Source organism: Aythya ferina, assembly GCF_964211825.1.
Source record: "Aythya ferina genome assembly, chromosome: 15".
Lineage (NCBI taxonomy): Eukaryota > Metazoa > Chordata > Aves > Anseriformes > Anatidae > Aythya > Aythya ferina.
The window spans coordinates 2,895,779-2,919,489 of record NC_140314.1 but is presented as its reverse complement, the minus strand read 5'-3'; the positions used below and the strand labels follow the sequence as shown (position 1 = coordinate 2,919,489).

The window sequence follows — 23,711 nt, the reverse complement described above, 5'->3', positions numbered from 1 at the left end:
GAGGCTCACAGAAAGATGCAGAGGGAGCAGATCTGTTTGGTAGCTACTGCCTGTTCAGTTCTGCTCCTGTTTTTGTCTGCCTGCAGCCATTCCTAGAGCCTGGCAGCTCGGAACCCACACCGCGGTTTGGCGATTAAAACAAAGAAACACTCGGCAGCACTGGCTTTCTGTATCTAGCAGGGGCGTGCCTTTAATCAAACAGAGAGACCCTGGTGTTACACGCAGGCACACTGAGGGATGAAGAACAGATGCAGCCGAGTCTGTTTTCAGATTTCCATAACGAGTGCGTGTCAGGAGCTGGCAGCTCTGAAGACATGTGGCATATGCTGGGTGTGTCTGTGCCGTGCCCTGCCCAGGAAGCTGCTTCTTCCCTGGGAGCTCATCAGATCAATTCCAGACAGCGGTAACGGCCAGGGCTGCTGGCTCCAACACGCAGAGGGAGCTCACCTTGACCTTTCCTCCTCGCGGGCTCAAAACTGCTGGCGCTGCACCGCAGCAGGCAGTCCGAGCAGGGAGCTGCTCCCAGAGCTCCTCAGCTCCAGGCTGATCCCAGAGGTGTGGTGGCAGCGTGGTGGTGACCGTCCCTGGGTCACGGCAGCGACTCACAGCTGTGGGTTCTCCTCCTACGCCCGGCCCGGCAGCCTTAGTCCTGCAACAGCTTGTGTTTTACGGTGGAGCTCTCTGAGCAGAGGTGAACAAAGAGAGTCCCAGCGGCCGCACGAGCACGCAGCTCGCACAGATCGTAGTCGTGGGCCCACTCCACCTTGCCCCAGCGCTGAATCTGAAGGAGAGGAGGAACGGGAGTCAGTTCAGAAGGGGATCATACACCCAGCTGCTCAGCCTCCCCTTTTGTGTTTGTGAAACGTGGCAAGCTGCCCAGGAGGTGTGCCGATTGCTGACCGCTGGGGTAGGGAGAACTCCAGAGGAGTAAGGTGGAAGGACACGCTTCATCTCTAGCGGGCTCTGAGGCAAAACCCCTTAGGGGAAGATGAAAAGATTCCCATCAATTTCAGCCGCTTTGGGGTCAGGGAGAGCTTCACGCCAGGCCAGTTTCCAGCCCGTGCTCTCACAGCAAGCGAGCTATTAGTTTGGTGTCTAGCAAGGCCTCCAGGCTGGAAAACCCACAGCAAGAGAAGCCATCCACGACTTTGCGCTCCAGATTTCAGGGAGAAAAATCAGCCATCTGGGTTCTGCACAAGGAAACTGGCAGCCCCAGGAGCACTCCGGGCGGCTGTGCCCGTCACACTGCTCTGCAGCAGCGTGCTCCAAACCCTCTCAGAGGGGGAGGCTGGCGGAGTGGAACCTCTCCCGTAATAGCAGGCCCTTCCCTTGCCAGTTATTTGTGGTGGGGGGTGCGTTTGTCCTGCTGAGATGATTGCTCTGTGAATTATAGGCTTGTTCTGCACCAATTTACCTGGTATTCTTCCTCCAGCCGAGACAGAAGCACGGCTTTCTCCACGGTAATGTGCCTGTCAATCAGGCCCATGGACAGAATGAGAGATTTCAGCTGGGTGATTACGTATTCTATACCTGGAAGGGAATAAACCCAAAACAAACAAAATTCAGGGCTGTTTTCTGCAGCATTACAGCAGCATTTTCGCAGGCTCTGAAGGGACAGTTGAGACGTGGTACCTCCTCAGGGAGATCACCAGGCCAGCGACAGCTCCTGCTCACATTTGAACTCCTAAGAGCCAAACGTGCTTTTAACAGCAGGCACAAAGCCCCAGTGACCTTGAGGCCACGATCATCTCAGCACAGCAGCAGGAGGGGAAAAAAGCATTGCAGCTCTTCTCTCCAACAGGGAGCAGCCTCTCCTGCCCTCGTGCAGCGCTCCCCCAGCCCAGCCCCTCTCACCTTGCAGAGCCCACATGTTGTAGGAGGCCAGGTGGCTGCTGAAGGTGTCCCTGGTGCTGGCCGGGATGTTTGGCCCCATGATGCTGGTGGAGGAACCGATCGCCACGTTGTACCTGCAACCATCACGCACAGCCCCTTAGGAAAGCACTTGGGCTCGTGGATCTCGGGGGTTCTGAGGCACAAGTGCTAAAGCTGCCGGCCTCAGGAGGGCAGGGCACGAGTCAAGAGAAAGATCTTCGACCTCTTACCTTTTCTCAGCCCAGGCGACGATGGGATCCCACTCGTTTCTCTGCAGCTCTGCCAAGGCAGCCGGCTCCTCCACGCGATAGCTGGGACACGGCACAACAAAACCCCGCTGGGTATCAGGAGGGAAACCGAGCCCTCCGCAGCCCCCGGGGCCTTTTGCCCACCCCATGGTAGCAGCTGCAGCGAGCAGGAACGATCCCCTCACCCTTCCCTGAGTTCAGAGCTTTTCCTTGTTCTCTTAAGGATGATTCTACCTTGCTGTGTAACACAGCAAAACATCCAACAAAAAAATGCAGCAGGCAGCCCAAAGCCAGCCACAGGAAGGTTTAGTGGAGCAGGGGACGTGCCCCACTGCACCTTCCTGCACTTTTCCAGCACTGGAGTGCCAGGGGATCAGGCTGACAGATTCTCCCAAGCCTTTCTGCTGTTAGCTTTTCCCCAAGGAAACGTTCATTTCTTGCTGCTCCTGCCCAGCGAGGACACCTCCAAAACACTTCAACAGGGGAGCAGATCCCTGCCCTCCCTCACGCCTCTGCCCTGTAAGTGCGTGGAGTTGCAGGAGGTTGCAAACACGGGACTGCCTGACCTAATCCAAACCCCTGGGGCCAAACCAGAACCCTGCAGTGACTTGCTTACGGCAGACATTTCCCCTCAATTCCCCCAACCACCTTCCCAAACACCTCGTCCCTGCTGCAGAGGGTGCCCCGCTCCCGTACCAGACGGTGTCGGTCTCCAGGAACTTCACGGCTGCACGGATCAGCTGCCCTTTGCTTCGCTGCGTGGGATTGTCCAGGGCAGTGTTGCACAGCGTGGTCTGTGGGACAAAGGCACTTTAAGGCACTGTTACTCAAGGCTCGGGGAAGCAGCAGCTGCCGTTGTACAAGGCTGAGCAGAAGCAGAGGAATTTGGGGCAGACAAAGAGCTGAGGAGCTCAGCTAGAATGGAATTGTAGAGGCAAACATGGCTCACCCAACAGGAATCTCCTTTGGAGGTTCTGCCTTTGGAGCCAGCCCATCAAACACCACGGGGCAGAGCCCAGGGACTTCCCCAGAGCTCATCCTCCTTCCTGCTTCCCCCTGCTGTCCCCAATAACGCCCTCCAGCCCCTCCTCAAACCCTCCCCCAGTGCCACAGCCAGCACCTAACTGCCCTTACAGCTGCGGGGCCCTCCCAGTGCTTATCCCAGGTGCTGCTCTCTCATCCCCACTTCCACTGGCATCAGGACGAGCTGCTCTCTCCGTGCTCTGTATCCGGACACCATTTTTAAGCCCCAGTGCTCTGAGCTTTCGTGCTCACCAGGTGCATGGTGTAGAACTTGATGGTGTCTTTCTGGGAGTCCCATTCCGTCGCCACTGCGATGGCCAAAGCCTCGCTGGGGACAGTGAAGAGCTTGGCCTGTGGCGTTTTCAGCTTGCGGTGGTCCAGGTTTATTTCAAAGCCTCCTGGGGAATCAGAGCAGAAATGCTGGGGAATTAAAGAGGAGCAGGCACTGGGGAACAACAGACAACCCCGCGGAGGGAGCGGGCTCGGAGCTGGAGCTGAGGGGAGCGAGGGATCAGCAGCTTCCCACCAGCAGCGTGCTGACACTGCTTTCCCCCTAACGACCTTGGAAACTTTCCCTCCGTGTGGTTTTGCTAGAGATGAGGAAAGGACGAAGCAGGCTGGTGACAAACACCCCGCTCTGCATAAACCAGGGTTGCAGGCGTGCTGCTGCCTCGTGGTGATAGCCCCCTGCGTGCCCCAGAAGCCGAGCTCACCTTCTCCTTGCGAGATGCTCACGTTCTGGTAAAACCTCTTCCTCTCTGGGGGGGAAAAACAGAAGTGTTGAAAGCAGATCAGAACAGAGGGAACCTCTGGTGCTATCACGAGCCTGGCCTCGTCACAAAATCCTGCTCCTTCAGCCACATCCAGGCCCGTTTTCTGCTTCAGGGAGCTCCGCTTAACCGGGGAAGGGCCGTGAAAGTGGTGGGTGCCCCCGGTGCTGCTGCCAGGATCGCCCACGGGTCACCTGTGGGGTCTGGCAGCCCCACAACGAGCCCCAGAAAACACCCTCAAAGTGGCTGTCCCCACATCCACCCCTTCCCAGCAAGATCCGCCAAGGGGACAGGCAGCCCCCTGTAGGCCAGAGTCACCCCTGGAGGTCTCTGTCACCCCCCACCCCCCAAAAAAGAACCAAAAAACAAACAAAGAAACAAAAAATAATTAGAGAAGCAGCAAAGCGAGGCCATGCGACTGGGCCTGGGTGTCAAGGGAAGGCTGACTCCGAGCCCAGAACGAGCACCCATTATCTTTCCAGAGGGGATTTTTACCTTTTTTGGGGTGGATTTTACTTTTTAAAGGGGGATTTTACCCTTTTTCTGTGGGGGGGGGGAGATTTTACCCCTTTTAAGGGAGGGTTTACTTTCTTTGGGGGTGGATTTTACCCTTTTAGGGAAGAAATTTTACTCTTTGGGGGGGGACATTTTACCTTTTTTGTGAGGGGAGGATTTTATCTTTTGGGACGGATTTTACCCTTTTTAAGGGTGATTTTCCACTTTTTAAGGGTGATTTTGCCTTCGGGGGGGGGGGGGGATTTTACCCTTTTTAAAGGAGGACTTTACCCTTTTTTGAGGGGGATTTCACCCTTTTTGGGGGGCATTTCAGCCTTTTTTTGCGGGGATTTCGCCTTTTTTGAGGGGGATTTCGCCCTTTTGGGGGGATTTCGCCCTTTTGGGGAGGCATTTCACCCTTTTTGGGCGCATTTCACCCTTTTTGGGGGCGCTTAACCCCCCCCCCCAAGCCCCCAAACCCTACCCCCATTCCCTCCCCAGTACAACCTCGAGGAGGATCCCACCGTGAACCCCCCTCAGGACCAACCCTGTCGGACCCTCCCCATCCCCACACCCCCCCCCAAAACCCCCCCAAACCCCCTCAAACCCCCCAAAACCCCCCCAATCCCCCCTCACCTGCCGGCGGGGCGTACCCACGACCCCCCCCCGTCCCCTTGGGAACCACGGGGGCCGGCCGGGGGGCGCAGCCCAGCAGCAGGCGGCGGCAGCGACCCCTCCACATGGCGGTGGGGACACGGAGGGGACCCTGAGGGGACACCGGGGGCCGCCCCCCCCCCTCAGCACAGCCCCGTGGGCGCCGCCATCTTGCCCGCGGCCCCGACCAATCCCCGCCTCGCGCGCGGTTTGGCCCCTCGGCCTCCCCGTTCCCCGTATGGGGGGGGTGCGAAACTACAACTCCCAGCACCCCCCGCGGCGCGGCGAGCCGGGAGAAACCGCGAGACAACCAATCAACGCTCCGCATCTCCCCGAAGTCCCGCCCTCCGAGGTGCGTTCGGCCAATGGGAGCGCGCGGAGGCGCTGCCGGGAGGCTGCCTCAGGGAGGAGGAGGAGGAGGAGGCGGCGGCGGCGGCGGCCTCGGGCCTCGGTGGGGAGCGGGCGGCGGGGAGCGGGGAGCGGCCCCGGGCCGCGGCACCCCCGGCACCCCCCGGCCACGCTGGCGCCCGGGGACCCCCCCGAGATGCCGGTGCGCAGCGAGCGGGGCCGCGCGGGTGGGGCCGCGGCGCCTTCCTCCACCTCCTCTTCCTCCTCCTCGTTCTCCTCAGCGGCGGCGCCTTCCTCCTCCTCCTCTTCCTCCTCCTCCTCCTCCTCCTCTTCTTCTTCTTCGGCCTCCTCCGCCTCGGCCGTGCCGGCCGCCAGCAGCCTGGTGCCGCCGCCCCCCATCAACACGGCGCAGCCCGGCGTGGCCACCTCGCTGCTCTACAGCGGCGCCAAGTTCCGCGGGCAGCAGCGCAGCAAGGGCAACGCCTACGAGGTGGAGGTCGTCATGCAGGTGAGGGGGGGCCCGGGGCTCACACACACACCGAACACCCCCCCCAGGGCCCGCTCCGTGCCCCTGCTCCTTCCCCTTCCCTTGGTTTCCCCCCTGCTCCCTCCCCTTCTCCCCGTTTCCCCCCCTGTTCTCTCCTTTCCCCCCGTTTCCCCCCGTTTTCTCCCTCTTCCCTCTCCTTTTCCCCGTTTTGTTCTCTTCTTGCACCCCCAACGGCTGGGGGAGGTTCTGTGCCCTGTCCCTGCCCCCATCCCTGCTCCCCTCCCTCATAATTTGGGCTCACAGCTTGGGGTCTCCCCCCTCATCTCCTTATTCTGTCTGTGTCCCATCAGGGTGAGCGCCTGCCTCGCCTGAGGGGGGTGTCACGGAGCCCCCCAGCTGGCGTTCAGGCCAGCCTCAAAACCATCAGGGAGCTCTGCCTGCCTGGAGCTGGGCTCCCCGTGTTCCCCGTCCCCTCATACTGCACGGGGAGCTGGGGCTTTGCCTGCCACCAGCACGCAGCCAGGCAGCCGAGGATCCCAAGCCGTGCTGGGGAACAGCCTCCTGTGGCTGCCCCAGCCCTCCCCGCAGCCGTTGTCACCCCAAATGCTTTTTATTTTATTTTTAGTTGGGAGCGTTGGCACGCTCGCTTCGGGCAGAGCTGCCAGGGTGTGGAGTCAGCACTGGGACAGTGCTGCCTGCTCTGTGCCCTCCCGTAGCGAGTCCCAGCTCTGCCCCTGTTTTGGGGGCACAAACAGGGTCTGGGGGGGGGCAACAAGCGCCGTGACACTGCCTGGGGCACAGCCCGGCGTCGTGGGGTGATGTCCCACGGTGTCAGCAGCATTTGGACCCCTCTGGTTTCACGTGCAGCCCTGCACGAGTGTACCTGGCCCTGGTGGAGACATCCCATGGCCGAGCAGCTCCACTGCACGCTGCCCTCTCGCAGAGCTCGCTGCTCAAAGCAGGGAAGAGGCACCTGCCTGCCCTCCGTGTGCTGAGCGCAGGGAAACGTGGCTCTGCTTTCATCCCAGGTGGGGGAGAGCCATCTCCTCGCAGTCGTGTTTGCACTTCCCTGAATAACTCGCTTCTTGCTTTGAAAAATGAGCCAGAGATGTCAGGAAAAAGCTTGGGAAACCCCCTTGTTTAAAGGCACCCGGCGCAGGAGCAGCCCCTGCCTTGGTTCTGCACGGCAGGAGGGGCACGATCCAGCCAGGGAGCTCAGAGGAAGGGTGACACAGAGCTTCAGAGCAGGGCAGGAGGCTGGTTTCCAAAACAAGGTGTCACCAGCCTCCTGAGCAAGCTTTGTGCTCAGGCCTGGTATGAGGCAGAGCACGGGCAGCGTGTGAGAGATCAGCGGGCAGAGCCTGCTACATGAGCAGGTGTCAAGGCTCAGGGCGATGCTTTCCAGCCCGAATTTACCTCCAGTGAACGCGTGCTCTTGGCTTTTTCCTCTCAAGCACCGTTTGCTGGCGGGATTTGACGGGGAAAAGTGGAGCAGGGGGTGGGAGAGGTTCCCCTGGTGGTGCTCTCGCTTTGGATCTGCTTCCCTCCACGGAGCCCTCAGGGCTGGAGGCTGTCAGAGGAGCTCTGGGCACCTTCAGGTGGTCTGCCTGAGCTTCCCGAGGTGTCTCCAGCCCTGGGGAAGGGATTCCAGAAGGGATGCTGGGCTGTAAGCTGGACAATCGGTACCAGCTGCAGCAGAACTGAGCCCTGGTGGAGCATCAGGGGGTTGGAAGCGGCTGTGGGGCACCTGGGTGCCCTCCTGCCGTGCTGATGGCAGGGCTTTGTGCTCTCTTCTAGCACGTGGATATGGAAAACTCCTATCTCTGTGGATACTTGAAGATTAAAGGCCTTACGGAGGTGAGTGCCGAGGGCCAAGCAGCAAGGGGAGGTGCTGCGTAAAGGCTTTGCTTCTTCCTGGTGGGCTGGGAGAAAGCTGCCACCAAAAATGGGCAGTGGAGGGACGGGGCGTGCAGTAAAAGTGACCACTTGGTAGTTGAATGGCTCAGCCTGTCGTGGTGGGCCCTGGTGGGGGAGTCCTGAAGGAAGGAGGCTTGTCTGGCACCCTGCAGGCTCCGAGCAGAACCGAACCTGGCCCCGCAGTCAGCTTTGGGCACTCCTGCAGTGGAAAATAAAACAGGACCCAAAGCAGCGGGGTCTTTCCACGCTTCCTTCCATACCCGTGTGCTGTGAGCTGTCTCACAGGGACATTTCTTACTGTGCTTCCCCGGGGCAGGGCCCTTTTGGCTGCAGCACGGTGTGTCTGTAAGGACGGGTGAGTGCAGGAGAGGTTCACTCCCCCCAGCTCAGTCTGGCCTCCCCTAACCCTCAGATGCAGAGCTCAGGAGCAGCTTGTGGCCGAGGCCGAGGAGCTGTGCCATCTGTACACGGTCCCTTGTGATTGCCCGGCTCCACCGGGGCTCCTCTGGGTTTTGTGAAGGTGACAGAGTGGCAAAAGAAAGCTGGAATAGGAGGGGGGAGGCTGTGCTTGTGTACAAGTTGGATTTTCAGCATCAGCGTGCTGCCTGGGGAGATGGGAGCAGCCTCGGGCAGCCCGGAGCCCCTGCTGCGAGCCGAGCTGCTGCTTTTCCCCGAGCTGCTGCTTTTCCCCGTCAGCAGGTGACGAAATCCTCTCTCCTCTCTTCTCTCCTAGGAGTACCCAACCCTCACCACTTTCTTTGAAGGGGAAATAATCAGTAAAAAGCACCCTTTCTTAACACGCAAGTGGGATGCTGACGAAGATGTGGATCGTAAACACTGGGTAAATAACTCGGGGCCCTGGTGTAGGTCTGATGCAGTCCCGGCTGAGCAGCTGGTGTAGAGGTGAGGCGCAGGGGGTGCGCATGCAGGGGCTGTCAGGAGGGCCTGGAAAGCTCTCCTGGAGGGTGCCCACGCTTCCCCCTCGAGGTTTTTGGAGGTCCCTTCAGCAGGCTGCTGGCTGCTCTCAGGAGGGAGGGGATGTTTTTGCCTTCCAGTGGTTGGAAGCAGCAGCAATTCCCATCTCGTGCTGCCCCCTCAGAACGCGCTCCTTGTCTTGAGAGCTTGTCACAAACGGAGTGGGGAAGGGGAGAGGTGTCCCTGTGGCACACGCACGGTGTCTTGGCCAGGCCACCAGCACCCTCAGCCTCTCCCCAGGGCAGGGCACGGCTGTCGCTGGCCTCAGCCACCTTGACCTGCTCTTTGCCAGGCTGATGTTTAGGATGGTTCTGTCCACGTGCACCCCTCTGGGAGCTCTGGAGCTTCCACCACGGGCTGGGGGTGTCTGGCTGTCCTCCTTGTTCCCCTGGGCTGCTCCAGGGGTGTGCTCAGCACTGCTCCGAGGGAGAAGCGACCCCCTCGAGGGGATCCTGCTCTCCCCTCCAAAACAGAAACCAGCGCTACGGGGCGCTTTTCCTGGAATAAGCATCCTGGTTCTTGCCTTTATTGTTTTTCCTTTTGTTCCAGGGGAAGTTCCAGGCTTTCTACCAGTATGCAAAAACATTTAACTCTGATGACTTTGATTATGAGGATCTGAAAAACGGGGACTACGTCTTCATGCGATGGAAGGTAAACCCCGCGCGTCCCCTCCTGCTGAGCTGCTCCCAGCTGGCTGGCAGAGGCTGGTGGTGCCCGGAAGCTTTTTCAACCTCTGCTGCTGGCCAAATTAAAGATCTGGGCCTACCACCCAACCTCGTAACCTGCCATGCTTACAAATTCCAGCGTGACTCCCGTCTAGTCAGCTAATTGCGTCCTTCAGGGCTGCAGCCATGCCTAAAAACACAACAGGAAAATCTTGCTCGGTGGTGCCACGGAGAGGGTGGAAGAATCGGTGTCTCCAGCCCCTGTGCTGGGCCTGTGTGCTCTGCCCCTCCCGGCTCTTCAGCTGGATCGATTCCTCCCTCTTGACACGAGTTTTGTGCATCTGTGAGGGGAGGAAAGCAGCAGGCAGCTCTGGTTCCTGCTTCTGTGATTGGGATCTGGTTGGGAGAGGGCAGGTGTCGGGCTGAAACTGATCTCGTGTGCTCCTTAAAGCTGCTTCTCTTCTCGGTTGCTGCTTCCCTGTAAATTCAAGCAGTGCCAGGTGGGGAAAGAACACGCTGGGCTCTGCTCTGGGCTGCCACGAGCACGGGGAATGCTCAGCCAGGAATGCCTTTGTGTCAGCGGTGCCAGTGCTCGGTCTGGGAGGGCAGGTTTGGGGTGCGTGGGGGATGTTTGACCAGCATCTCTAAACCCAGCCTGTGTTTTGCGTGCAGGAGCAGTTCCTTGTCCCAGATCACACCATCAAAGACATCAGCGGTGCTTCCTTTGCTGGTTTCTATTACATCTGCTTCCAGAAGCCAGCAGCGTCTATAGAGGGCTATTACTACCATAGGAGTTCAGAATGGTAAGGAGGCTTCCTTCCCTCTGCGCACTGAAATGCTGCCTCTTCTCCGTGCCTCGGCCCTCCAGAGGGTGTCAGAGGGGGCTGGGAGAAGGAGCCTGGTGCTTTCTGGCGTGTCACAGCTCTGCTGCTGCTCCCTTCAGGCAGGAGTCTTGTTGGGCCAGCGCTTGGTAGCCCACGGTCCTCGAGGTGTTGCTGCAAGACACAGGATAGCATTGGATAAACAGGATAGCTTTGGATAAATAGTGATGGCATTTGTCACACGCAGCAGGTGAATCAGCCTCACAGGGAGGGAAGGTACCTGGGAGGCTTTCAGACAAATCCCCTTGAGCTAAGCTTTGAAAGACCCGAGTGTAATTTTCAGCTGTAGCAAACGCTGTTTGAACATGAAAGCTGGCGAACTTCAAAAGGCATCCAAAACCCACAGCCAGCCCACCTCCAACAGTCTGGCTGCAGCTAGCTCAAAGGCACGGGAATGGAAATGAGGAACGGGGCTGGATCCTCCCAGGGTTTTGGCACCGCTGGTAGGTGGGGGCCTGAACACCTCTGAGAGCGTCCCAAAAGGGAAGGGAAAAGCCACCGGGATGTCTGCCTGCGGCCTGCCAAGCAGGAGCTGTTGGTTCTAGGAGGATTCTGTTGCTCTGTGTAATCCTCTCCCGTCTTTTTCCTCCCCCCCAGGTATCAGTCATTGAATTTAACTCACGTTCCTGAGCACAGTGCTCCTATCTACGAATTCCGATGACAACTGTCCAGAACTGGTACCGCACAGAAGCAAAGCGGGCAGGGGAGCATGGCCTGCCAGGAGAACTGTGTCCCTGTCGGAGCACGGGAATGCACGCTTCTCTCCTGCCCCTCGGACTCGTGAGAGAGAGCCTGAATGTTAACCCACCCAGCCCAAGGAGCGTGGCTGCTGGAGCTTGATTCTCCCTCCTGTCGAGTGGCGATTTGATCTTTAATCTGGTTTTAAGATACCTTTTGATGCACTTTTCTTATTGCACAGCTAGTTTCTCTATCACTGAAATTCCTCCCAGCTCTCCTCTGGAAGCTGTTTTCTCAGTAGCTGGAATCAGTGGTCTGTCCTCTGAGTAATAAGAAAATACAAGCACGGTGCTTTTATTTTCCTTGTTACGGCCTGATATGGGTTGAAATCGCCAGGACTCAGGTTTGTTGCCCGGATTGCCAGCTCTGATGCTCCCAGAGCCAGGCGCAGTCACGGGCGTGAGGCTCTGCTTGGCGGGCGGCTGCGCAGGCTGGCGGGGGAGAGCTGGCTGAGACGGATGAGGCTTGAACGAGTGCTCGCTTGGCGCTGGCTACCAAGGCTAGCTGGAGCTGCAGATCTTTCAGGAACGCTGGCCCTTTGGAGCTGGGAGCTCTCCCAGTCTGGATACGCCACTGGGAATTAATTTGTACGGACTTCCAGGCTCTCAGTAAAGTGGATCTGAACTCTGCTTATAGGTGTATATTTGCTCTTTACTTAAGTTAAGGGTTATATAAAAAAAAAAAAGACTTTTATTAAAAAAAAAAAAATATTTTTATGGTTCCTTTTCCCAAGGACCCTATGGCAAATGCACAATTACTCGATTACATTTTACTGTTTTCACATTGAAAACTGGGAATGTCTCTGTCAGTTTTTATATCCGTGTATGTAATCAGCTAGCTGCTTTGGGACAGTAACCGGAGCGCAAGTGTTGAGCAGCGTCGCAGGGACACCTCGACCTGGTCAGCAGTTGTACTCGACCTCCATCGCTACACCAACACCACTGCTTGATACCTTTTTGCGAGGCAAAAGAAAAAAAAACGACAAAAACAACAAAAAAAACTCAGTAGCTCTCCTGACTTTGAAATGTTTCAAGTGATATAACTTAAGGCTTGTGTGCCAAAGTGTGTGTGTGTGTGTATGCGTGTGTGTGTTTTTTTTTTTTTTTTAAAGACATTTTGAAAGTTGGCCTCAGTGGTGTATTTAATGTGACGGTCACACCTGCAGGGCTTTTGTGCGAATTTAGGTTGCGTTTTTCTGGCTGTTTCAAACCCACCCCCCCCGCAGCAGGTTTGTGTCATGCGCTGACCGGGGCGGGCGTTGAGAGCGGGTTTGCTGCCTGGGAGAGGAAAGCAAAACCCCCCTGCACACCTAGTGCTGCTCGTTCACTTTTCCTTATTATTATTATTATTTTTTTTAAGCTTCCTTCCTTTTGGCAGCACGTCTGGTGTTTGACAGCAGCCGAGTTGCTGGCCTAAGCCTTAACAGGGCCGCGTTGGGGACTCAGCGAGCCCGTTTGGTGTGCGCCAAGCTGGGACTGCGTGCGTTGGAGAGGTGGCGGGGCTGGTCTCGGGGGATGACGCAGCCCCAGAGGCGCCCTTCTGCGGGCTGCTGGCTGCGGATGAATCCTTGCCCCCAGAGCAAGCTGCCCTGCTTGCAGCTGGAGGCAGGAGAGCTGTCCCGCCGTGCTGGTGATGAGGGAAGCGTGTGGCGTTGTCTCGGTCACTGCGGGTAGATTTGTAGGGTGGCACGAGCAGGGTGGCTGTGGAGGAGCTGGAGTAAAGGGGAAACCTGAGCTGATGCGAGTAGTGCAGCTTAGAAATAATTCCCAATTTATTGTGCTCCTCTGGGAGAAACTCCTCCCCTGCGGAGGTGAGGGGAGGTGTTTAAAGCGTGGGACTGGGAGATGTCCTGGTTTTGGAGACGAAAACCAATGGTGCTGCTTGGTTGTAGAGAAGTGGAAGGGAGAGCCTTTGGGAACGTGGCTGCATGGGTGCAGAGACCCTTCCCCACGGGTTGTTCACGGGTCTCCGGAGCTGCATGTGGTGTCGAGGGTGATGCCAGCTGCCCTGTGCTGTCCGTGCCAGTGTTACACTCGGGTTTCTAACGCTGTTTAATTGAAATGATTCTGTGGCTGTTCCAGAAGCTGGGTTAGGAAGGGTCCTGGGGTTGTTGAGCGTGTAACCACCCCAGAATTTCCCCTGAAGTTTTCCTCTGAGCCGCTGAGACTTGGTATGCGGAAAGAAGGGTGAGGAGGGAGGAGCGTCCGTTCTCCATCCCTCTGCCTGTCTCATTCCAGCCGTCTCAAAGCACGTTTCAGCTGAAATCCAAAATTGCCAGATCGATGCCTCTGTAGGACGTGTCGTGGATTTGGAGCAGGTTGTGAAGCCAAGCTACCGGTGGTGGCAGCGGGGAGGTTTGAAGGGGCAGCCTGCGTTCAGAACTTCTCTAAAGCCTTGATTTTGATTTTCTTTTTTCTTTGAATCGTTTGATAAGCTAAAAAGGTGTTAAGTATGTCACGTTGTGGTGAAAGACAACTAACCAGGTGAGGTTCTGGGAGAGGAAGTAAGAAATGGGGTATTTGAGTCTTCTGAAAAGGTTGCGATTTCTTCTTTTTAACTATGTTGGCTGAAGAATTAGTATATTTATGGATGGAATATGGAAAAGGGACTGGAAGAAGTATTTTGCAGAGCTATCAACGTCCAAATTAAAAATGAAATGTATTTAAGGGGCCTGTGTCTGTGTGTGTTTGTCAATTCTTGGGTAACGGGGACAAGGGTGCTTTGTCAAATTGCTTAATGACATGTCCAAGAATTCAAAAACCTACTGATTGCCTTAAGTGGGTGATTTGGGATTAATTGGGGGTGAGCAGGGGGCTCACAGCGATGCTGGGGGACACCCGGGTGCCTGTCCCCAGGGAGGCCGGAGGGCTGCGTCCCCATGCACCTCTTTTAGGGGAGGGATAAGGGGGCTCAGTGCTGACCGGGGGGTGTGAGGAGAGGGGCAGGGGAGCCCTGTACTGTGCTCTGGTGAGGCTGCACCTCGAGCACTGTTCATTTTTGGGACCCTCGCTACAAAAAGGACATCGAGGCCCTGGAGCGGGAGCGAGCCCAGAGAAGGGCGACAAAGCTGGTGAAGGGTCTGGGACACAAGTCCTGTGAGGAACGGCTGAGGGAACCTCTTCTCACTGTAACTAGTGGCAGGACCAGAGGGAATGGTCTCAAGTCGCACCGGGGGAGGTTTGGGTTGGAAATTAGAGAAATTTATCCTCAGAAAGAGCAGCCAGGCGGTGGGACGGGTTGCCCAGGGAGGTGGTGGGGTCACCATCCCTGGGGGTGTTCAAGGAACGGTTGGACGTCGTGCTTAGGGACATGGTTTGGTGGGTGACATTGGTGGGACCAGCTGACCCCGAAGCTGTTTTCCTTAAAAATTATTAGAAAAATTATTGGATTTTCATGAGGCGAGCGGAACGCAAAGCGCGGGGGCGGGGGGCGCGGCCGGAACCTTTGCGGCGGCTGCACCGCGGCTCAGCCCGGACGGCTGAGGGGGGCGGACGGCCGGGCCCGCGGCACTTCCGGCGGGCGGCGTGAGGGGGGAGGCGGCGGCGGCGGCGGCGGCGGGCGGGAGGGAGGGCGGCACCATGGGGATCCTGGAGAAGATCTCGGAGATCGAGAAGGAGATCGCCCGCACCCAGAAAAACAAGGGTGGGGGGCCGGGGGGGACACGGGGGGTGAGGGTCTGGGGCGTGAGGGGCGGCCCCGGGGTAGGGGGAGCTGTGGGGGGGGAGCCCGGGCCTGGCGGCGCCTTGGTGAGGGGAGGCCCGGGAGGGGGGGGGAGCAGCGAATATCCGAGATATCCGAGCTGCTGGGGTTCTCCCTGCGTTGTTTCTTCCTTTTTTGTGCCCTCCCCGTGGTGTGAAGCGAGTTCCTGCTGCGGGGATTGCCTCTCGGGGTGTTTTTTTTCGCTCTGTCAGGTGTAAATTTAAGTGTCTTGGTAGGGATGAGTCGAGCTCGTTCCTATGTGAGCGCTAAGTTAAGTGTGTTTTTAGAAATTGGTGAGAGCTGGGGAAGATTCACCCCAGCCCAGTGGCACGGTGTGCTGCAGGGGTGAGCTGCTGGCACCAGGGCTGGTGGGGCTCCAGGGATGGCGGCTCCCCTGGGCTCCCTTCGTGCCATTTATCCTCCGCCTGCTCTCCCCCTGGGTTGCTGTTTTTACCCAGCAATTCTTCTCGCTTCTTCCCCTCCCGCCTGACTTGATGTGCCTCAAAGGTTTGCATCCAGTAGCTGATGTTCCCCTTGCAGGATGTGTGTAGAGCAGCCAGCACACGTGGCAGCGCTTCTTCAGGCCCCTGACTGAGATCTGAGCGTTTCTTTTTTGGGAAGGTTCTCACTTACAGAAGCAAATCACCGCCTGCTGCCTGTTAACCCCTCGTTGTGTCCCTGTCACGCAGCTACCGAGTACCACCTGGGCCTCCTGAAGGCAAAGCTCGCGAAGTACAGAGCCCAGTTACTGGAACCTTCCAAATCCTCTGCTGCTAAAGGAGAAGGCTTCGATGTGATGAAATCTGGAGATGCCCGCGTGGCGCTGATCGGGTTTCCTTCCGTGGGTAAGGTCAGTGAGTACCCGAGGTAACTCTGTGTGTGCTGGGGGGGGGCTCAGCGCCGTCCCTTTGTGTCTCACCTTTTGCCATCAGTTGGCAGGAGGTTGCTGTAGGCTGGGAGCTGGGAGTTAGAGCTGGGGAATTGCTCCTTCACCTCGTGTGGCGTGCCCAAAAGCTGGGGTGCTGAGAAAATAGGGGAGAAGGAGGGTTTGCCTTCACTCAGGAGAAGTGCCAGCTGTCCCCTGCTGCCTCAGTCCCTGGAGAGCCACAGCACAGCTTTGAAAAGCTCTTAAATGCTTCGGGGTTGGGCGTTTTGCTGAACATCTGCCAGCGCTTTCATTAGAATACCTTTTGTGATGGTGACCCCTTGTGTTTCAGTCCACCTTCCTGAGCTTAATGACCTCAACCGCCAGCGAAGCTGCGTCCTACGAGTTCACAACCCTGACCTGCATCCCGGGAGTCATAGAAGTAAGTGTGGCTCTCCTCCCTGACAGAAGCTGGCGGTAAGAAACCCGCTCGTGTGGCCGTGTCTGTTTGTACTTGTGCTACCTCTGAGCAGCAGCAGCATCCAAAGCTCTCTGCTGGCCTCTGCTTTAAGCTTTAGGAGGCCTCGAGTGCTCGTGCTGCCGGGTTTTCTAGGTTTTCTGCACCCTGCAGTGCTGATAGAGCACTTCCCCGGGCTACGTGACTCCTCAGGCTGCCTGAGGGGGTTTCACATGCCATGATTGGGCTGGCCAGAGCAACGTGAGAGTTCTCAGCTGAATTTTTTATAACTGCTGTCGGCGCCATTGACCAGATGGCTGGAAACCTTGACAGATTTGTTTTTAATGAAGCTTTAAAAGAGGCAATCTGTACTGCGATCAGTTTGGAGGGAAAATCCAGCTACTCCTGTCCTCGGGAGGAGTTCTGCTAGTGGTGGTCTAAGCAGCCGTCAGGAAAGTAAACGATAAAGGGCATCAAACTGAAAAGTGTCCAAGAGTAGGGAGGGAATGTGGGTCAAATGGGAAGCAGAGCTAACTCTGATATGTTTGCTTTCATTATTTAAAATGAGCACAAATCTTGTAACGCATCCAAGCGCAGCCTGCAGCTCCTGCCATAGCTGAAACCATTCCTGGGGACTTCACTGCAGCAACAGCCTGAAAGCCAACGGCCCTGCAGCCCCAGGGAACCAAACGCTCCCGTTTTTTCCTCGTATTCTAGGACCTGCAGTGCATCTCAATACCTCTGATCCATTCCAGGAAGAGGTGGTGGATTTGCTTCTTGCAGTGCTTCACTTATTAGACCAAAAAAAGCATATTTTTTTCCTTTCTTTTCCATTTCACTGACACGGGATGACATTGCTGTCATGCTGTGCTGTTTTTTGGTGCTTTGTCAAACTTTAATCCTGTGACCCTTCAGGAGGCCAGGACACAAAGTACAGCGTTTGCTGAAGGCAGCTCAGTAGGAAACACTCCGGGGTGGCCTCAGCAGAGCCCTCAGCTTTGTGCAGGGTTGTCCCACTGCTGGGTTCCTTCAGCTCTGCTGTTTGCAGGCTTTGAAGACAGCTCAGGTGCCCTGCACAAGGCTCAACTTCCCCTCTCTGTTTCCTTTTCAGTACAAAGGAGCCAACATCCAGCTGTTGGACCTGCCTGGGATCATCGAGGGAGCAGCACAAGGTTGGCTGATCTCTGCGTTCGTGCACTGTAGGGATCTGCCCTCAACACCCTCAGCATCATCCCCGGGCAGCTCAAACGTTAGCGGGGTTCCTGGGCCGGTAGTTCCTGCACTGGCTTTCCAAACAAACATTCTGGATCTTATGTGAGGCACGATTCCTATCCCCGGGCCCACGGAAGGCTCTATATGTAGCAGGGAGATGCTTTTCTGGAGGTGGGAGCCAGAGCAAGTCAGTCACTTCTCACCTTCCTGCGTGAGCGGTGTCTTGCTCAGCTGCCTTCTGGTTCAGGGGAGATCTAAAGAAAGACTTTAGAGAGGCGGAGGGGGAGGTTACAGCTGAGCAGGGCCTTGTTTGGGCTGATTGCCTGCATGCCTGCGAGTCCTCCCAGGACTCCTGATGCTGGGGAGAGGCGTTGTCTTTCTCCCTTGCTTCATCCTCCTCCTTACTGGTTGCTCGTGCCAGCAGAAGCCCTGTGAAACTTAGGAAAAACCTCCTGGTGGTCCCTTGGAGGAGCGTGGCCTGGTTAATGAGGTCCCTCCTGACCTGAAGGTGTGTGTAACCCCTCTGCCCTCACCGCTGCTACCGTGGCACGAGGCTGGGGCTGTCCTGTGGGCAGCAGTGTCGTTTCACCCCCTGCAGCTGCGTGCAGACAGCTTTACATCTTCTAGCTGTGTAACCCATGATGGGAAGCAGCACAGAGTATTTTTTCTGGCTTGTGCTGGGCATGAGGGAGCTTCAGGCTCTCTCAGGAACCCCCCACAGCTGACTGCAGCCCCCGCAGGGTTGTAGGATCTTTTTTTCTTGCTTTCAAGTATCAGTCCCCACCTGTCACAAAACTCAGCTGTTTTTTCTCCCTGATATGCAGCAATCTCCTCTCTTCTCAGGGAAGGGCAGAGGCCGGCAGGTGATAGCTGTGGCCCGGACAGCAGACGTGGTTATTATGATGCTGGATGCCACGAAGGGTGAAGTACAGCGGTGAGTGCGTGCTTCTGGGCACGTGGGACTGGGATGATCAGCCAGCTTCTGTGGTTCCACCATCCATGCCCAGAAAACGTGCCAGCTCCCTGAAATGCTGCATCCTGCGTGTGTTGGGGAACCAGTATTTAAGATCTTGAGTGCAAGGTGGAGGTTCTGCTCTGCTAGAAGTGTGCTGGCCGACTGGGAGCAGCATCTACAGAACTTTGCAGCTTGGGCTTCTCATCTGAAGGATTCTTCCTTCATGGTGCCTGATCAGATGGGGACGTTGAGCTGGATTTCCACCCCCGACTCTGTCCTGCATTGGCTGTGGGTGTTGGGTTGCAGTGAAAGCTTGTGACAAGGCTGTGTCAGCGTGACAGAAAGGAAAGGGGCGGCTGCCACCTGACCGGGCTCACTCTCACAGGTCCTAACGTGCCTTGTCCCCGCAGGGCCCTGCTGGAGAAAGAACTGGAATCTGTCGGAATCCGGCTGAACAAAAGCAAACCAAATATCTACTTCAAGGTGAGGCCTGGTGGGCTGCCACAATCAAGGTCGCTGCGTGCTGCCCCTCGTGTCGGACAGACGGAGGGGATTTTGCACTGTTCTTAAGTTGTTTTGTTGCCTCCTTGCAGCCGAAGAAGGGTGGAGGCATCTCCTTCAACTCCACTGTCACGTTAACTCAGTGCTCCGAGAAGCTGGTGCAGCTCATCCTCCACGAATACAGTATCCTTTTCCTAAAACAGAGACCCTTGAGCCTCGAGTCAGCAGCCTATGAATCAAGGCTGTCTCCTCGGTGCTCTCTGGGTTAAGGACGGGCCTGGGTTGATTTTTTCCATCTCAGTTCCATTTCTCCAAGCTGCACCGAGCAAGCTCAGCCCGTTGGCTCACAGCTGTCTTTGGGCGTGTTAAGATTTGGGCCTTGACAATGTTCACCTCAGAAATCTTCAACGCTGAGGTCCTTTTCAGAGAGGATTGTTCCCCTGATGAGTTCATCGACGTGATTGTAGGCAACAGGGTCTACATGCCGTGCCTCTACGTGAGTATCTCAGACACAGCCCGCCTCCTGCAGCACTGAGCATCTCCCTTCTCTGCTGAAAGAAACCCTGGGCCCTCACGGTGCCTGAAGCAGTGACGGTGTAAATGGAAGAGGTGGGAGCAGAGCCCAGCAGAGAGCTTTTTCCTGGCTGTACGTGTGTGACCGTCCTGTGTGCTCGCTCCCTGTGCCCTCTGGTGGCTGCCTGCCGTGGAGCAGCACGAGCTGCGCGGCCTGGGAGCACCGAGGCTGCAGGATGAGGAGACTTCTGCTCCTCTGCTGCTCTGCGTTTGAGTTTTCACTAATGCCAGAGGTCACTTAACAGCTCTGATAGTGACTGGGGCTGTGAAATTCACTGCTAGTTGCAAGTCATCCCAAATGGAGAGCTGTAGAAGGTCCAAACTTACATCTAGGCCCCTGAATTTCAGCAGTTCATTTTATTAAAAGTCTGCAGTGTTGCTGAATTGCCTTACTGAAGAACATCTTGTTTTTCCTTTGACTTAGGTTTATAACAAGATTGACCAGATATCCATGGAGGAAGTGGATCGTCTTGCTCGGAGACCCCACAGCGTCGTAATCAGGTAGGAGCCCGCACGCTGCTTGATGCCCTGCCCGAAGGGGTTGGTCGTTCACTTCATACCTCCTCCTCCAGCTTCTCCCAGGGCTGCCTGCAGCTGCTGGGGGGAGAAGTGGAGAGCCGCCACGTGGCTTTTTGCAGGCTTCCATCCCCTGGAGAGGCAGGCTGCTTGCTTTCTCCACACGACCTGCAGGGCAGAATAAGTCACTCGAGCTCATTCCCTCGGAAGTGCTGATATATCCAGCTGGGGCTTTGCTGCTTCAAAGCTCCTTTCCTTTCTGAAAGCCCTGTTTGTTTAATCTCCTGTTTCTCTTTCGCTGACCTCATTATGGACTTTTTCCCTCGTTTCCTAACGCTTTAATAGGATGTTTCACCTCGCTCTTCTGGATCCCTAAATCACAACAGCAGTAATCACTGAGACCTTTTGTGCTGTGTTGCAGCTGCGGCATGAAATTGAACCTGGACTACTTGCTGGAGAAGCTCTGGGAATACCTGGCACTTACCTGCATCTACACCAAGAAACGAGGACGTAAGTGACCCTTAGCTGAGCTGAAGGTGGGAAAGGCACAAACACAGGCTGCCAGCAGGGCTCTGAGCAATCTCCTGCCCTGGAAATGCCACGCTTACACCTTCCCTAACCAGTTTTCAGCATCAGGCCTTGGGAAATGTTTTCTATTCCTTCCTCGCGTGCATCCCTCCTGTTCTTTCTGCACTAGAAGAGCTGAATTTTCATAAGGCTTTGCGTGGTGATGTCATAAGGAGATAAAGTTTGAAATTCATTGCTTCCTTCCTTTGAAAGTTACTGCCTGTGCTCTGTGATGAACCGCTGACCCAATTACTGCCCCAAAGAGGTCTCCTGTACCTGCTGCGAGGGGCTTGGTGATTCCCACACCGGGCTCCTGAAGCTCAGGTGTGCCTTTGATCCTCCTTTTGCTTTACAGCTCATTTTCAGTTTTTCCCAGCAGTGAAGGCATGTCTGTAACTTGTTCCTTTTCCAAGACCTTTATCTTCAGCTGAGAACAGCTCTGAACTGGGTGGATGTGAGGGGATTAAGGATTTTTTTTGAGAATTTGTTGAGCTGTGAAACCTGGGGGATTTCACAGAAAACTGCAGAGTGGTTCAGCTTTTCTTAGGCAGTTTTTTTTTTGACTTGGGAAACTTTTATTTGCTGAAAACCAAATGTTTGGAATGGGGTTGGAGTAGGTGAACTGTGAGGAAGTGGCTGACTCTGTGACGTGGGTACCCACACATCTGGGTGCTGGAGTATCTGCAGAAGCGATTCAATGCTTCCAGCTGCCTAAATACCTGTTTGGGAGGCTGCTGCCAGGTGGAACGAGGCAAGGAATTTGAGAGTAGAGAGCACAAAGCCATGTGAGATGGCATCAGCGTGTCAGAACACATTTGACAGAAAACTAATTATTTTCCCCCCTTTCTTCTGTTTTTCCACAGAGAGACCAGACTTTACAGATGCCATTATTCTACGGAAAGGGGCTTCTGTGGAGCACGTGGTAATTACTCTGCATCTTTTACAGTTGCTTGTCTGTAGAAGGCAGGTTCATCTCAGAACCTGCCGTGATTTACTTGTGCTTTGTAAGGCTTGGAATTTGTCAATGTTTACTTGGGCTTCTCCTTTTGTTACCTTCATGGATTCCATCTGCCTCGGGTTGCTTTCCTCGATGCTATAAAAGGTTGAAAAAGACACTGAAGGGTGGTGAAAAGCACATGGGAGCAGTGAAATGGGGCATTATGTGGACTGCTGATTCCTGTGTGTTTGTTCTGTATTCTTTCAAGTGCCCTTAACTGGCTTCTAAAGCCCCCGTTACAATTTCTGACATAGACCCGGGTTGTTTTTGATTCCTGGATATTGAGCAAGTTGTTTTCCAAGGAGTGTCACTGAACTGCCTCACGTGCTGTCTGTCTGTCTGTCTGTCTGTCTTGCAGTGCCATCGAATTCACAGATCATTAGCCAGCCAGTTCAAATACGCCTTGGTGTGGGTAAGTGTTTAACAGCAGACGAAATCCTTGTCCTCATGTGTCTCTGGTCTTCTCCTAACCCTTCTTCCTAACCTTTTTCTTTAAAGGGGACGAGCACAAAATACAGCCCTCAAAGAGTGGGCTTAACCCATATGATGGAACACGAAGATGTCATTCAGATCGTAAAGAAGTAGCTCTCTTTTGACTGGTGCCTGGCCTTGTCTTTAATCACTAGAATTGGAACTGACCACATAAAAGCAAAGCAAAACAAAACATAAAAAGAAAAAAAAAAAAAAGAGAAAGGGAGACGCGTTCCACAACTGAGAAAGCAAGAAAGCTTCCGTGAAGCTCCTGCCCTTGGAGAAAGGCATAAAATGAGGCTACTACTTGCAGGTGGGGATGGGGAAGATGGGTTTCCATCTTGCAGAGTTTCAGGCGAAGTAAATTTTCTTAAAAATAATAACAAAAGGATCCAAGTCTTCTAGGACGCAGTTCCTGGAGCTGGCAGTGTCCTGCCCCTAGTCGGGTTTGCACAAGTCTCTGTCAACCTACCAGTGGCTCGCTCCACCAGTGGGGAGCTTCTGGATTTGTGTGCCCAAGTCTGGCCCTGTGCTTTGGGACAAGGAAGCCAGAGCTGGGAGGACATCGCTGATGCTTTGCTGCTTACCCGTTCACTTAATTTAAGCATTGATTTCAAACAGAAAATGGAGTTCTGCCTCTCCTGCTCACCGGACACGTCTCTACAGCTTTCACGGTCGGAGACTTCAGTCTCTGTGTCTGAGACAAGCCCTGGTGAATTTACGATGGTCCCTCCTCAGTCACATTAAGACGTGGCACTCCGTGCCTCCCGTTAGCCCTGCGGTGGGGTTTGTAGGACGCCCTGGTCCAGCTGGTACTGAGATGAGGAAAAAACGAAACCTTGTTAATGAAAGGTGAGCCGAGCTGCAGCAGGGTACGATCAAAGAGCCATCGGCTGCAGTGAGGGTTCACTTCTGGCGTAGCGCTGGTGCAAGGAGTTGTCTCGGGAGTTCCCTCCTTCTCTCTCATCCTGCCCATCAGTCCCTGAGTGTCGCTGGGGGTCTGCTTCTTGTTGGTGCCCCTAAATTCCAGTAACGGCTCGCTGAGCTCAGTACCATCCCCTGCCGTGGGTTTTAGCCCAGCCCTGTGAAACAGCATTGCTTCTTTGGATATTTTTCATCAGAAACCTGGGATTTTTCTAATCATGCTTTTCCATTAAATATTGATGCTGAATAATTCAGAGTGCCTGACAGAGAACAGCTCTTCCCTTCTGGGATGAAGAGTTGCCGATAGCTTTTACTTTCTTTCCTGGAAAAAAGGGTTCGGTCTGATGTGGATTGTGAACTGTGAGGACAGGTCTGACAGAAAACTTGTCTGAGCAGGGCTCCTTCCCTCCCTTCTGTGCTCCTCCCCACCCCTCACAAACTGATCGAGCAGAAATGGAAGGAATATTTTATTTGAGAAAATAAAAATTGCTATTTCATGTGAACCCTAGGTGTCTGCCTGCAGTGTTTAGGCAGCTCGGTGTGTTTTCTAATTCTCTTTTTTCTGTCTTTGGCCACCTGAAGAATCGCGGATGCCGTTGCAGGAGGTGGTGAGGTGGAATAGACTGCGAGGCAGCTGCGAGAGGGCTCTGAGGTTGGGGAGGACCTCTGTGAGGTGCCATGGGAACTGAACAGGATATTATTCACAATACCCAAGCTAAGAAGGTGACTTTGAACTCCGTAAGTTCCCTTCCCTGTTTCTGGCTTTGTTCACAGCTGGAGTGCAGAGCAAATCCCGACCGCGGTGGCAGCTAGCGGAGAATGAGCTCCAAATTAGCCGCATTATGCCTGGGCTGGCTGCAGAAAGCAGGCACTGCTCGGTGTGAGTTGGGTGGGATGCCGT

At 55.4% G+C, this 23,711-nt stretch overlaps 3 protein-coding genes across 3 annotated transcripts; 2 read left to right on the top strand and 1 right to left on the bottom strand.

Moving 5' to 3' along the window:
• Positions 1–164: 164 nt before the first annotated feature.
• ATPAF2 (ATP synthase mitochondrial F1 complex assembly factor 2) lies at positions 165–5,253 on the bottom strand. Its single transcript, XM_084537259.1, has 8 exons — positions 5,045–5,253; positions 3,857–3,901; positions 3,396–3,541; positions 2,817–2,914; positions 2,103–2,183; positions 1,855–1,967; positions 1,415–1,530; positions 165–781 (listed from the first exon to the last, which is right to left on the bottom strand). Exons 1-8 carry the CDS (start codon positions 5,148–5,150, stop codon positions 644–646), a joined length of 843 nt encoding a protein of 280 aa, XP_084393385.1. The 5' UTR covers positions 5,151–5,253; the 3' UTR covers positions 165–643.
• A 231-nt stretch (positions 5,254–5,484) lies between these two features.
• On the top strand, positions 5,485–11,702 carry GID4 (GID complex subunit 4 homolog). The gene is made up of 6 exons (XM_084537258.1): positions 5,485–5,918; positions 7,695–7,754; positions 8,548–8,655; positions 9,339–9,440; positions 10,127–10,257; positions 10,933–11,702. The coding sequence occupies exons 1-6, from the start codon at positions 5,607–5,609 to the stop codon at positions 10,994–10,996; spliced, it is 777 nt and encodes a 258-aa protein (XP_084393384.1). The 5' UTR covers positions 5,485–5,606; the 3' UTR covers positions 10,997–11,702.
• Positions 11,703–14,625: 2,923 nt separating this feature from the next.
• Positions 14,626–23,313, top strand: DRG2 (developmentally regulated GTP binding protein 2). The gene is made up of 13 exons (XM_084537419.1): positions 14,626–14,715; positions 15,462–15,622; positions 15,990–16,079; positions 17,206–17,266; positions 18,150–18,240; positions 18,672–18,744; positions 18,855–18,945; positions 19,161–19,258; positions 19,760–19,836; positions 20,273–20,361; positions 21,282–21,340; positions 21,774–21,827; positions 21,914–23,313. Exons 1-13 carry the CDS (start codon positions 14,652–14,654, stop codon positions 21,998–22,000), a joined length of 1,095 nt encoding a protein of 364 aa, XP_084393545.1. The 5' UTR covers positions 14,626–14,651; the 3' UTR covers positions 22,001–23,313.
• Positions 23,314–23,711: the final 398 nt, after the last annotated feature.